Raw genomic sequence first — 14,993 nt, 5'->3', positions numbered from 1 at the left:
TTGTGTTGCCAGTTCCAGAGATTGTGTATTATTTTGAGTGTGGCCGGAAAGCATCGTTTAATTTGCTCAGGCTGCCTCAGCAAAGTGCTTTCTGATCCATGATTGCATGTGTTAATGTTTCAGTTGGGTATTGATTTCCTGGCGGCCCTTTTGTGCGCTGGATTTATCCGCCTCGCTCGCTGGCAAGCGCGCTCCTCTGAATGTTTGATTAAAGTTCAATTGACTCTTCCAGCATCGGGGCGAAGAGCCATTTCACTCCCTATTTGTAGCGCCAAAGCTCTCCCCGACATGTTCCTTTGTTCCTATTCAAGCGCCTGCCACCCAGGCAGCCACCAATGCACTGATCCTAATACCCCTGCATTCAGCCAGCCTCCCAGTCTAATCCTGGGACAGACACGGCCACGGCACAAACACACCCGGTCAGACACAAAACCTGGAGCGGAGTCTCGCTCCACACCGCGGCTTGCACGATGCCAAGCCCTGGTCCTGCTGTTAATCATTTCCACATCTTAAGTTAAACTTTTATTGTTGGTACAGTTAGCTAACATAAGAGAATAAATAATTTATTGCGTAACCCATAAAAAGGTTGTTTTTGTACTGTGTTCTTTTTGAAGGGGTGGAAGGACTTGGTTCGTTCGATCATAAAAATTTATGTCATTGCAAGAAAAGGGCTCTTTTCCACACAACTGGTATTTTATTGGGACTGTTCCTTGTTTCTCAATGTCTTTCCATGTTTCCTTACAGGGGGAGCTCATAACCTTCTACTACTATTGGAAGAAGACCCCAGAAGCTGCCAGTTCCCGAGCTCACCGCAGACACCGCCGGCAACCCGTCTTCCGCCGCATCAAAACACGAACCGCCTCCACTCCTGTCAACACCCCCTCCCGACCCCCCTCTAGTGAATTCTGTAAGTGCCCGACACCTCTATACAAACTGACAGGAACTACAGAACCCATCAAACATACAACACTCACATGTAAGAACATCATGGGGTCGGGTGATTTCCCCCCCAGAACGTCTCATCACCGGGGGATGCAACATTACGGCCATGCCTGTAATTTCAGAAAAGGCGAGAGAGCCTTTGTCCGCCAGAGGTATTTGATTTCAGTGGCTTTTAATTTGCTCTCTTCCAGTGGATCTCAGCTCGGCCAGTGAAGATGACTTTGACAGCGAAGACAGCGAACAGGAGCTGAAGGGATACGCCTGCCGTCACTGTTTCACCACCAGTAAGACACACACTGTCACTTACACACACACATGCATGGGCATTCAACTTCTCATGGACCTCAATGACAATCCTCCTCCTGGTTGTGTTATCCGTGAGATACCTGCTCCACACAGTGCTGTCTGACAGATGGCCGTCAAGGGATGTCAACTCTAATTTGATCACCCCCTCCCCCCCTTGTTATCCCTCCCCCTCTCTTAGCACAGCTGGCTCACAGCATCAACCCCTGTCTGATGATGCTTAACATACTGCCACTGCGCCTAGGAAGGATAATCATAATGTGATGACTGGGTTAGCCTGTATTGTATACCCCAGAGATTAGACACCCCCAGGTTTCTACCTGTGTGTCTGGCATGCTGTCTACTCTAATGGGTGTTTGATGAAGCCTCGGGTTTATTAGTCTTGATCAGAGCATCTGCACATCACATGTTACTTGCACGTTTTTCTGTTTTCATGTTCTGATGAAAACATATGACAAAAGCAATAAACAGTTCATTACATATTCAGACGCACGTTCAGATGAGTTCATCACATATTTAACATTGGCAGCCAGCTACAGAGCGAAGGGGAGTGTGTTTGGAAATGTGTGTGTGTGTGAGGTTTAGCTAGCTCTGGCTGTCTTGCTGCGTTGTGAGCGCTGTCTCACCCTTGTTCATGGTTTTCCTCAGCCTCCAAGGACTGGCACCACGGGGGTCGGGAGAACATCTTGCTGTGCACCGATTGCCGTATCCACTTCAAGAAGTACGGCGAGCTGCCCCCCATAGAGAAGCCCGTGGACCCTCCCCCGTTTATGTTCAAACCCGTCAAAGAGGAAGAGGATGGGCTCAGCGGGAAGCATAGCATGAGGACCCGACGGAACAGAGGCTCGGTACGACACACTGGTTCAGTTTTGGCTCTATTTCTCTCTCTTTTTCTCCTATCTCTCTTTTCTCCTTCTCTTTATTTTTCCTTCTCTCTCTGTCCTTCTCTTTTTCTCTATTCATTCAAATTAGCTTTTCAAACTAAAGGCCACATGTAAACCTGAATCCACCCCTTTGGTTAAGTGTCTGTCATGATGCCGTAGCACGTTGAGTTTGCCCGGTTCTAAACTGCGGGGTGTCCCCTGCCCTCCAGATGTCAACGCTACGTAGTGGCCGTAAGAAGCAGACGGCCAGCCCTGATGGCCGAGCCTCGCCAACCAATGAGGACCTGCGCTCCAGCGGACGCACCTCACCCAGCGCAGCCAGCACAGACAGCACTGACAGCAAGACAGACTCCATGAAGAAACCCAGCAAGGTACACACACACACACACAAGCCCACAAGTAATTTGTTTAAAACATGCACTGTCCGGTCATGAACACACTCACACTATTGTGTCACCACAGAAGATTAAGGAGGAGGCGCCCTCGCCTATGAAGAGTGCCAAACGCCAGCGAGAGAAGGGAGCGTCAGACTCAGAGGAGCCCGAGAGGGCCACTGCCAAAAAATCCAAGACACAGGTAGGCTTGTACAGCGCGTGGACATTGTTCCTGTTTTGACAGGTTGTTATTGTTCCAGGTGCTGTCTTGGCAGCGAGGCCACATCTCACCCCGCTCCCCCCCCCCCCACTCTCACAGCAGGAGCTGAACCGGCCCGACTCGCCCTCAGAATGCGAGGGGGAGGGCGAGAGCTCAGACGGGCGCAGCGTCAACGAGGAGTGCAGTAGCGACCCGAAGGACATCGACCAGGACAACCGCAGCTCCTCCCCCAGCATCCCCAGTCCCCGTGACAACGAGAGCGACTCGGACTCCTCCGCTCAGCAGCAGCTACTCCAGGGCCAGCACCCTCCGGTCATCCAGTGTCAGCCTGGGACCTCCGCGGCCCCCTCTGTTGTCCCCCCTACACCCACCTCCACAGCCCCCTCGCTGGCCCCACAGGCCTCACCCTCAGTGCCCCCCACCTCTCTACTTCCCCAGCCACTACCCCAGGCCAGCCCACTCTCCCTCATCCAGTCAGGAGCCTCCCTGCACCCCCAGAGGCTGCCTTCTCCCCACTCTCCTATGCAGGGGATGACTCAGGCTCCACCCCCTGGTCCTTCTGGACAACCCCAGTCGCTACCCAGCTCTCTGCTCGGCCCCATGCCCCCCATGCCACACCCACTCCAGGCCGTCCCCTCCCACATGCCTCATCCTCACTCCATGCCTCCTCAGGGCTTCCCTATGGGCCAGTCTCAGGTCCCACCCTCGGTCCTCCCAGTTCAGTCCCAGCAGAGGCCCCACACCCCCCCCTCACAATCCCAGGTGTCCTCCCAGTCTGGCCAGCCTCCTCGCGAGCAGCCCCTGCCCCCGGCTCCCATGTCCATGCCTCACATCAAGCCCCCTCCCACCACGCCCATCCCCCAGATGCCCAACCCTCCGTCTCACAAACACCCGCCCCACCTGTCCGCTCCACCCTTCCCCCAGATGCCCTCCAACCTTCCCCCGCCACCCGCCCTCAAGCCCCTCAGCTCCCTGTCCACCCACCACCCTCCCCCAGCCCACCCTCCTCCCCTCCAGCTCATGCCTCAGGGCCAGCAGCTCCAGCCTCCCCCGGCCCAGCCTCCAGTCCTCACCCAGTCCCAGAGCCTACCAGCCTCTGTCAGCCACCAGCCGCCCCAAGCCCCTCCCTTGCCACCCTCGGCAGCCTCCTCCCACCCCAGCACACTCCCACAACCCCAGTTTCCCTCTCATTCCTTCACGCAAGTCTTACCTCCCTCCTCTGTGCCTCCTTCATCATCCGCCAACTCCTTACCAGGCCTCCAGCCACCTTCCTCATCCTCAGCCTCCTCCTCCATCTCCATGCCCCTACCGGCCTCAGTCAGCACTGGAGGAACGGGCCCCGTCCTCCCCCCCATACACATCAAAGAGGAGCCCCTGGATGAAATGGAGGAGCCGGAGAGCCCCCCGCCTCCACAGAGAAGCCCATCACCCGAGCCCACCGTCGTCAACACGCCCACGCACGCCAGCCAATCAGCACGGTATGCCCAGCTCAACACGCAAACTCTACAGACGCGATAAATTAAGCATCTCAAAAAACACACACTTTCACGAGCGGTTATTTGTCAACAGTCTGCGGAACTGAGCTTTGTTTAGTCTGAGGAGGCTGATTAGCAGACCAAATACTCTCAACAAAGTGAAGCTGCCCTCAGATCCCAGGGTGTTGATTAAGGAAGCAGAAAAGGCACTAGAGGAGACAATCTCCCTTCAGGTCTGAAGTGCCTGATGGCCTCAAATCATCAAGGATAGAGAGCCAGGAGATTAATTACTGTGTGATTCGAATGAATGGGGCGATCTGAATATGAGAAACTGCTGTGGCCTTGTACTTAAGTGGCTCCCATATTGCCAATTTCTAGCAATGAGCATTTTAATGCAAACCGGAGAAACTCATCATAGCAGTGAAATCGAGTTATTAGTTTGCTTCCTTTTAAATAAATATGCTAACATGCTGTACGCTATGTATTTTTTTTTTATCAAATCAAACTCCATTACCCATTTCTATCGAACATGCCTCAAATAATTCTTTTTTTTAGCTTGCCAATGAATTGATTTTAGGAAACAATTTTCTTCTGGGGATAAAAAATATAATAAAAAATATGAAAATGTCATCCAGTTACCATTTTATAACTGTTCTATATTTTATCCTCAGGTTCATTAAGCACCTGGATAGAGGTTACAACTCGTGTGCCAGGACAGACTTTTATTTTACTCCCCTCGCTGCCTCCAAACTGGCCAAGAAACGAGAGGAGGCGGTGGAGAAGGCAAAGAGAGAGGTGGAGCAGAGAGCCCGGGAGGAGAAGGAGAAGGAGAGGGAAAGAGAAAAGGAGCGGGAAAGAGAACGAGAACGGGAAAAGGACGCGGAGCGTGCTGCGGTGAGTGTCCTGCTTTTCTCACCGGCTGAAACTCCCCCCCCGTTACTCTTGTCGTTCCTTTTGAAGGGTCTGTGCCTGACGCTAGTTCCTCTCCCAACAGAAAGCCTCCAGCTCGTCTCACGAGGGCCGGATGTGCGACCCCCAGATGGGAGGCCCCGCCCACATGCGTCCCCCCTTCGACGGCCCTCCCACCACCATCGCGGCTGTGCCCCCTTACATCGGCCCCGACACCCCCGCCCTTCGCACCCTCAGCGAGTACGCCCGCCCCCACGTCATGTCCCCCACCAATCGCAACCATCCCTTCTTTGTGTCACTCAACCCCAACGATCCCCTGTTGGCCTATCACATGCCGGGCCTGTACAACGCCGACCCGGGCATGCGGGAGCGTGAACTCCGGGAGAGGGAGATGCGCGAGCGAGAGATCAGGGAGAGGGAGCTGAGGGAGAGGATGAAGCCCGGCTTCGAGGTGAAGCCCCCCGAGTTAGACGGCATGCACCCCTCCGCCAATCCCATGGAGCACTTTGCCCGGCACGGGGCCATCACCCTTCCCCCCATGGCGGGGCCACACCCCTTCGCCTCCTTCCACCCGGGCCTCAACCCCCTGGAGCGGGAGCGCCTGGCCCTGGGAGGGCCCCAGCTCAGGCCCGATATGAGCTACCCGGAGAGGCTGGCGGCCGAGAGGCTCCACGCCGAGAGGATGGCCTCCATGGCCAACGACCCCATCGCCCGGCTGCAGATGTTCAACGTCACGCCGCACCACCACCAGCACTCGCACATCCACTCACACCTTCACCTGCACCAGCAAGACCCCCTGCACCAAGGTGAGCGAAAGCCCTGCTCGCTCGCACCAACACCACCACTACGTACTACACATATTACTAAATGTTGTCAGTTCATAGTTCATGAGGTGTAAGAATTTTGCATGTTTGAAAATGTAAGGTGGTTCTAAAGCAACCATTTAAATATAAATAAATCTGTATTTTGTATATTTCTCATATACTATTTAATCATGTCAGCCTTGATAGCAGTAACATGTAATGATGATGTAATGATCTTGGCATCACCAAATGGCTGAGGCATGCTGTCACTGTGATGAACTGTATGTGGATGAGTGTACCCTTACCAAACAACTTCTGACACCCAAAAGGTGGTGGTGAATGTCTTGTGTGTCCTCCAGGCTCTGGGGGCCATCCGCTAGTAGACCCCCTGGCAGGAGGACCCCACCTGGCCCGTTTCCCCTACCCGCACGGCGCCATCCCCAACCCCCTCCTCGGCCAGCCGCCACACGAACATGAGATGCTACGCCACCCTGTCTTCGGTAAGAACCCACCTCAGCATGGCCCCTCAGATACCAACATCAAGCATTCTTCCTGATGTCAAGCATCGGTATCTTCTACTGTTGGTTAACCAGGCCTGTGCTCCTGTTTGTCTCCCCCCAGGTACTCCATACCCACGGGACCTACCAGGAGGGATGCACCCCCCCATGTCTGCAGCCCACCAACTCCAGGCCATGCAGGCCCAGTCAGTAGAGCTCCAGAGGCTAGCCATGGAGCAGCAGTGGTTACATGGGCACCACCACATGCATGGGGGTCCTCTGCCCGGACAGGAGGACTACTACAGGTCAGGGACAGGCACACGATAGTGCAGTGTTTCTCAACTGGTGGGTTGCGGCCCAAAAGTGAACGTTGTTTTTGACTTTATTTTTTTTATTTAATTTTTTTTATTTCTTAGATTTTTGTGTTAACTTTTCGGTTTGTTGACTTTGTTGTGTTGCAGCCGACTGAAGAAGGAGAGCGACAAGCAGCTGTGAGCCGAGTGAGAGATGCGGAGGCGCGCAGGTACACCGGACGTTGTTACAGGATAGTCTCGCTGGGGAAGTCGAATGTTCCTTCCAAACTTTTACCGTTGTGAAGAACAGAAAAGGACGAGTTGGACGTTGGAGGATATTTGTCAGTTTTTTTTTCTTTTTTTTTTTTTTTCTTTTTTTTTCTTTTTTTTAAGACATTGACTTTCTTTGGTATATAGCCTTCAAGTAGTGACAACGTCCTCAAGACTGATTGTGACTCCTGCATGACAATACTCTAAGCTTCCCTGACGTTTTTGTAGGTGCTAGAAATAAAAGACACTTTGTCACTGTGCTTATCAAAGAAGAAGAAAAAAGACCGGTCAGGCCATTATATCGGAAAGATTACAAGTGCTATCTTAAATTCAGCGTTTATTTTAATACATTGTTGGAGGTTTTCATAATTTTAAAGGAAAGCTGCAGCATGGTGTTTTTGAGTCTGTAAATAGTATATATATACATATAATTATTATTATAATTATTATTATTACTAGGTGTGGACTCCGAACCAAGTCGTTAAGACCTCCAATATTTTCAGTTTTGAAGCATTATCCCTTGTTTCAGAGGGGAGCACCATGGCATTATATAAGCAGGCTATAGTTCTGAGAGGGTGGTGGGTTTCCTCTGTCATTACTGTGCAGACTTAAGTCCCTTCACATACACACACACACACACACACATCAGGCTGCCTCTTATTCACTCATCCCAAGTCAGTTAAAAAAAAAGCACCATATTTTTGGAAATGCTTGTATTATAAGAATTGCGTAAATGATTTGATACACTTGAACAGGACTGAGGCAGAGTTACTGAGGTGTATGTTCAGTATGCCGTACATAATGACCAGCCCTGAATAACGTAATTGTTGCACTGAGAGCTTCTTTGAACTTCTTCAATTGGTTTTAAACACACAACTTGAGATGGGTATTGGACAGCAAAATGAATAACTATTTTAACAGATTTTAGAAATTTCAACACGGCTGCATATTTGAACACAATTTCAGTTCACATTTATTATCTTGCGATTTTACTCTTGAACCTCAAATATTGCAAACTTTTTTTTACGTTTCCACACTGAGAGCCCACTATCACTTTTAAATGTATTTTGTCTTTATAGATTCAAGTATCTCTTGTGACTAGGGGCATTGAGTGCTAGAAAAAAGTGATGTTGTTACAGGGCCTATCTCCCAGCAGCTCATCCTCCGATCCGCCACTCTAATAACACGTGCCGCCATATTCACTGTGACACTAAAGAGGCCTGCCTACATGGGAGGAGTTAGGCCCAGTGCTGGGACCAGGCGGCAGTGGAAATGATGGTGTGCCTGTGTGTTTCCACTCCAACTTAACCATTGCAAACCTCCACCTGGGTCCCTGAAGACACGCCGTCTCCTCTGTACCTCAGGGGCGGTGTGTGTGCGTGCCATCGACTGTTACAAGCAGTGTTCCCATCATAAAAGTGTACTGTACATCAGCCCGCAATTGATTCACCTCTGGTCAACGGCCATGAACATGTCTTCTGTTTGTTTGTTCCATGATGCACTAGAAAGACCTTTGACTTATTTTAGATACTTTTAAAACGGTGCCCTGTGTCTTTTTTTTGTTGCTGGTTTACACAGAAAGGTAATACTTGTCCTACACTTATAAATGGACTCCTCCTTGTTCATGGGCACCAGGGCTGACATCTATTCAGATGCTTTCAGACCTGATGCGAGTCTGTATGCCACTTGAGATGTGCATCTTGATGTGCACCAGAGAATAACTTGTTTCTCACTCCAGTTCCATCATCGACATGTCTCTGTCTCTCTTATGTACACCTCATTTTCCTTTACCTTCTTTCCAAACAATTCTCCTGCCTTTAAGTCCCTCTTTTTGTGTCTCCAAACCTTTGATGTTAAGTGTTGTCAATGGTTTAGCTTCTTATTTCAAAGCGGCAATAGCAGGATGTAAATTCTGACTGCTAAGATTTATATATATACTGGTATCTTGAAGCTTATTGTATATATTAGTAGTCGCCATGGGGATGACACAATGTAAACAAAAAGTAGAAATAATAAGAAAAATTGTGAGTCCTGTGTTCTCTCCATTTGAGTATTTTGTAATTTTTTTGAAAAATTTGTGGAATTAAAATAAACGACTAAGTTACACCACAAGACATGAAATTGTGCTTTGTTATCTTGCATAGGAAATGCCATTTAGAAAACAATTATTTACTTATACCGTTAGCGATTCAAAGAATCTTTGTCTACAGGAAAAAGATTATGACAAAAGTAAATATAGGAAAAAACATCACTGCATGTATCAGATTGCATGTATTAATGTGTTTCTCCTCGATGTTTCGGCCTTTTAACCATGCATTTTACCTATTAGCCCCTTTAAAAAAAATAAAAAACATTTGTTACAACCAAAAACAAGTGAAAAAAGAAAATTAGAACGTAGCTCAATAAATCCAACCTGCATTTTCTCCCTGGATTCCAGACAGCACATTTCTGTAAAACCCAGGCACAAGCAGCCACTGAATCAAGGAGCTGAATGTTGTCCCTGGCTACAGTATAATATCATCAAAGCCTGGCTCAGCCACCGGCAGCACCTACTCAGGGACGGCTGCCATGCTATCAGCAGGGAGGGCCTGTCATTTGGTCCTGTGAGTGGTGATAGACTAGCAATCTGTGATGGTACGCCTCAGCGATGGCTGTCATTTCGCGAAGGAGCCATTATTCTTCCGCTGCACTCAGAAATGATGCCCTGTCCTATCTCCTTTTTCCTTTTTTTTTCTAAATCACCCTTTTCAGAATCTCTATCCCGGGGCCGTCATGTGACGTTCTCTTTGTCAAGAGATGCTGCCGTTCTCTGGCTTGTTGTTCCATGCTTTCCTCACCTACCCACAAGACGTCAGAGCCGAGCAGCGCTGGTTGAATTATTCATACGCCCCTCTCTCTCTCACCGGCGATGGAGCGAATGTGACTTGTGTCAACCCAAATCCTTCTCAGAATCTTGTGTACCCCTTAGGCACACAGCACAATGATACACACTGAAAATATGGTCTTGAAACATTTCTGTCAGAATACCACTGTCTGTGCTACACACAAGGAGGCCATTGTCTGGTAGAGATCTTGTCCAAGGAGCTTCTTCCTCTTCCTTGCCTTCCTTCCGCTCCACCGCTCTGCTGAGTGTTATGGTCTGTGGCAGAGTGTAGCCTACATGCTATTAGCACGCTCAGATGGAAGGTAGCCATGTTCCTGCAGCGGGTAGCTTTGTGGCGCCCTGTAGCAGAACCAGCCATGTTTATCTAAAAGGGCTCAGTTAACAGTTCAGGGGGAAATTTGTGCTTGAGCTCAATACCAACAGCACATAATGATAGCGCACACAAGCACGGTACTTTGGTCTGAATTGTTTTAAGGCATGTCCTCATTTTGCATGTATTTTACCTGTGCCTCACTAGAAAGGTCAACATTGACAAACGTGTGTTACGTTTTCCTGTTAATAAGCTGATCCTCTCCTTAGGTACAGCTCAGAAGGTAAGTATTTACATAAGGACATAATGGCATCCTCCTGATCGGTAGCTAATTAGCCCAGGGCTTGTGTCGGCTCTGAGCCCCCCCCCCCCTCCGATCAGCTTCCACAGCCTCTGTAATTATGCACGTGGTTCTGATCATGTATTCATCCTAAACCCAAGTGGTCTTCAGGTAAGTGCCTGTGCTTTCGGCATAAGTGTGTGGTCCCGTGGCTTAGACATGGGGGTTATCTCCTGTAAACAAATAAAACAGGAAGGCATATCCAGAGTGTTTATCTCTGAAGGAGGACACGGAGATGGGAGAGGGAGTCGTGCTCTGCGAAGATAGGAATGGCTCGAGGTGGTCTCCCCCCCCCCCCCCCCCCCCCCCAAGCCAGCGTTGATCGAGGCCGTGTGTCGGCCATTTTGAGCAGCCGTATAAGAAACCCAGCACTTGTGGTTTTCTCCAGTGAGTGTGAATGCGTGCAGGACCTGACCGCTCTGTGTGTGTGTTGCTGTTAGCGGCCAGCTGTTGTTGTATCTCCTCATTGTGTTTGGGGCCGGGACTGCCTCTCCCAGGGTTCTAATGATATCCTGCTCTTGCATTCCTGTCGTAGCCAATCAGGATTCCCCCTGTCTGCACCAGCAGGCGAGTGCGGCCGCTGGCCCAGACCGCACATTCCTCACCCGCTCCCTATACACACACGCCGAACACTCTGGGGGCCCACCGACGCCTGCCGCAACCTCACACTCGGCCTCCGTCTCTCTCTCCCACTCACTCCCCCCCCCCTCCTCCACATTTCCCTCTTCCTCTCCCCCGCTCAGTCTCCACTTCTCCATTGTCTTGCATTCTCCCCTTCGTTTCAAGGGAGAGCTGCAGAGGCCCAGACAGTGTTTTGGGTTTCCTTGATTTATAAATCATGTTGTTTTGGGAGCGGGGTGGGTGTAAAGAGACGCTTCTCCTTGAGGCACATGCCAGGGTTCCAAGCTCCTCTTTAATGTTGCCTAATAAAACATGCAGCTGGTGGACACTTAACTTTTAGTATCATCCTGTGCCTCGGAGTGGGGTCTCTTCTTCTGTAGACCAGAATCAGAATTTGGTTTATTCGCCATGTATGTTATACAAACACGGAATTTACTGTGGCAGGGAGGTGCAAAACACTAAACATATACAGATCTTAAATTAAGTAAAAGTACAAAAGTTTAACTATTTCTAAGAACTAAACAATCTAAGAATACAACAATTTAAATATAAAATAAAATATATATAAAAATAAGAATAATGAGCAGCGTGAATGGTCAACATAGTGCAATCGGCACAGACACTACTGGAGGTAGATACCGTGTCATTTCATTCCTGGAAAAGATGTACTTCTACTGGGAAAAATTTAAATCTAGATCGTCTTGCACTGTTGGATTGACTGTGTGTTGCTGACAATTAAATATGGCAGATTTCTACAGTGGTGTTCATTGTTGCACTGGTAGCCTTGGCTTAGGATCAGTAGGCCAACACAGTTGTGCGATGTCAATGTGTGTTGAAAGCCCTTTTGTCGCACACTTTCTGCGGTAGGCTTGCTAGCAATACTAAGGCTTTTTGTGGCAGGCCATGGCAACTGCAGCAGAGCCTAACAAATCACCACTAGTAAATGGCTTCTGCTGCTATGCCATTTCGACAGCCATCATCTGTCTCCGAGCCCGGACTGATGGATATCACACTGTGATTTGGCTTCTACCTTGAATAAGCCATAGCCCTGCTCCCCCACCCAGGTATCTCTTCAGCCCACAAGCTCCATGGCTCACCCCCAGGTGGGGGGTGCTGCCCTGGTGAGACCCTAGGGTGGTGTGGAGGGTGATGGGTGCTTAGCCTGAGGGGACGGTGTGAGTGGGGCGGCAGTGGGGCGGCAGGTCCTGAGGCCAGAGCAGGCAAGGAGCACCCTGACCTTGCGTGTGTGTAATGGCTGTCCTTGTGATAGATGGCCGTGCCAGCGCACTCACCCGCTGCGCCTCGGGGCTGTCCACTTGGCCTGACACAGACAGATTGGCCTTTGTTTTTTTTTTTCTGCGCACCTTCACCGCGTAATTAATCTTCTCCACGAGTCCGGGGATGGGAGCGCTATTCTCCACGGCGGCCGCCGCCAGCCGATAAACTCACTGGCGGGAAGGTGAATGCAGCCCTCAAGGCCCCCTGGGACACGCGCCACCAGGGAGATGGGCAAAGAAGATGTTTAAATGCATGCTGCTCCCAGACTCCTTCACCTTGGATATTAGAAGAGGGAGAGAGAAAAAACGGGCAGGGTACAATATTTGTCCATGCTCCAGAATGCAATTTATCTTGGATGAAAAAAGGCGCTCTGTGAACGCAACAGTAATAGACCTTCTCTGCCACATATTCCACACCGGGGGAAGATTTTTCTCAGTTGCCTCCCCCGTAGCTTGGGTTTTGTGCACCATTTCACAAAGTAATAAGACTGTAGTATATAATGGTTTAGAGCAAATTACCATATCTGAAAGCCTATTTTTGAGGGATGTTGAGTGATAAGTGGCCATTTCTCATATTGATAAGACTTCTTAAGAAACATGCTCTGCACACATCCATACTGCATTTCATATATCCTACAAAGTGTCTCATGCTGTAGTGACAGTATGTAAAGCCCTAATGTGTATGTTAGGCACAAGCTGACAAAGCTTACAGCTTTTCAATTCTGTACCATTTTAAGTCAGTGTGCCTTAGGCAGTCACCTGTAGTTGTCTATATACATAACAATTAACGTAATAATCACATGATAATGACAGCATTCTGAGAAAATGTATACCCTAATGTTTAACAGGCCTGTTTACCCTTGATCACTCGAAATGAGGGCGGCAAATTTGAAATCACAGTAGTAATTCAAGCTACTCCCGTGTCACACGATATCTCACGGTGCTCTGATCTCTAAACCCTGTGAGTTAGGGTTATGATTTGGGATGGAAAACCCCCGCTCAGCAGTGGTAATCAGATGCAGCAGCTAATCCCTGGGTTGTGGAGCTTTTCACCAGCTCAGAGCACCAGTGCTGGAGGACCACACTGGAGAGGGTCTCTGGAGATGAATGTGGGAGGCGGATCTGGCCTGATTGCTTAGCCCAGACATGAGCGTGGAGCGAGCAGGGGAATGACAGAGCTTTAGAAAAGAGGTTTTTTTTTTTAATGCTGCCCTAAAACGTTGCACTGGGGGACAGCTCTTTTTAATGAGGTGAAGTGAAGCCCCAGAAAATACTCTTGTGCTCTTCTACAGCAGGGAAAATGGAGGCTGGTGGTTCGTAGAGTTCTGGTGCCTGAGGCACAACATTGTAGGCTGTAGACAAGGATGGTCCACACAACACATAGGGAACAGGACTGCCTATAGGGGTCATTGTAATGGTCTCCTTGATACACCAGCCCCTAACAAAGTATTCAAACAGGATTAAAGATATTCAACAAGATTAATTATATGCTTGATATCGACGAGTCAATGTGACAACCAAATATACACCTGAAAAAGTGTGTCTCTTGGTTGTAACTTAGCTCTCCATATCATACAAACACTGGCATTTTGTCTTTCCGTGTCACCTGTCTCTATAGCAACCTCTGGGGTCCAACTGTGATACTGCATGGTTTGTAATACACTCCTCCCTCCCAGTGAAAACTCCATTCCAGTGGCTGCAGAGTTAATGGTCTTAGCAGCTGTTAGCTGAGTAAAAGCCTTGTGGCATATGCTCTGAGTAGAACAAAGGGCAGAGCAGCCTTCCCCCCACTGACTAGCAGCACTACTTAATCAACTGGTTTAGTTCTCCCAACCACTAGATTTCCTCAGTATTACTACACCGTATTTATTTTTAATCAGCTTAATGAGTTTGTTATGTTTTAGATTTTGTTGCTTGACTAGTTTAGTGGCCCGCAGTTTGGTTACAATTATTAATTAATTGTATTGTTGCATAAATACAAAGAAACCTGTAAGATTTTAGTGTCAATTTAAAGTGTTTACAGGTGACTAAATGTAACTTGGCCGTATGGTGCCCTCTTCTGGGAAAACAGACCCTTTGTTTTGAATCGTCTTGAAGATGGCGCTGTTTGGACACAAACTGGTGTTGGGAGACCTCTACAGTATGTTAGCGGAACGACAATGGCTACCATGGAGTAGGTTACACCTTTTTAAGGCATTTTTAGTCAGTTCTTTAGGCCACCGTAGGTTTTCTCAGGGCACATGACAAAGGTAGAAGCAGCGTTGTTTTTCCAGTTAAAATAGTGAAAGTGGGAGAAACCGGAGAGCGTAACCCTAACCCAGCTGAGCTGGATGTATCTCGGCCTGACCTCGTCTCCGGCAGTACTTCAAGCGTGACCCGTTGTGAATGCCTTGCTAAGCAGCCCGGATTCCAGTCACGCCACACATATCTCCCTGTGGCCTTCCGCTGTCACGTAACGCCTTCTGTGCACGAGGCACAAGAGAAAAAAATATAGACTGTAGCTTAGTGGCTCGTTTTTCTCTGTGCACTAATTTCTCTGGCAGGTTTATCTAATGTAATATCGGTGTACCGATATGCCAAATGAAGATGCC

At 49.0% G+C, this 14,993-nt stretch overlaps 1 protein-coding gene across 9 annotated transcripts in view; it reads left to right on the top strand.

The window, feature by feature from the left end:
• Positions 1–9,082, top strand: part of rerea (arginine-glutamic acid dipeptide (RE) repeats a) — a 109,981-nt gene extending 100,899 nt beyond the window's left edge. For 5 of the 9 annotated variants that reach the window (XM_062459877.1, XM_062459878.1, XM_062459879.1 and 2 more), the window contains 11 exons: positions 745–907; positions 1,134–1,226; positions 1,894–2,093; positions 2,339–2,500; positions 2,592–2,705; positions 2,823–4,201; positions 4,870–5,092; positions 5,193–5,913; positions 6,240–6,410; positions 6,532–6,712; positions 6,869–9,082. In XM_062459877.1, coding sequence (XP_062315861.1) covers positions 745–907; positions 1,134–1,226; positions 1,894–2,093; positions 2,339–2,500; positions 2,592–2,705; positions 2,823–4,201; positions 4,870–5,092; positions 5,193–5,913; positions 6,240–6,410; positions 6,532–6,712; positions 6,869–6,902 — 3,441 coding nt within the window. In that variant the 3' untranslated portion in view covers positions 6,903–9,082. Of the gene's footprint in view, positions 1–744; positions 908–1,133; positions 1,227–1,893; positions 2,094–2,338; positions 2,501–2,591; positions 2,706–2,822; positions 4,202–4,869; positions 5,093–5,192; positions 5,914–6,239; positions 6,411–6,531; positions 6,753–6,868 lie in introns of all 9 variants that reach the window. The other 4 variants (XM_062459880.1, XM_062459886.1, XM_062459881.1 and 1 more) reach the window with 3 other exon arrangements.
• The last annotated feature ends 5,911 nt before the right edge of the window (positions 9,083–14,993 follow it).

The sequence above is a fragment of the Osmerus eperlanus genome, chromosome 4 (assembly GCF_963692335.1).
Source record: "Osmerus eperlanus chromosome 4, fOsmEpe2.1, whole genome shotgun sequence".
In the NCBI taxonomy this organism is placed as follows: domain Eukaryota; kingdom Metazoa; phylum Chordata; class Actinopteri; order Osmeriformes; family Osmeridae; genus Osmerus; species Osmerus eperlanus.
Note: the sequence above shows the minus strand (reverse complement) of the source record. Positions and strands in the feature narration are given on the sequence as shown.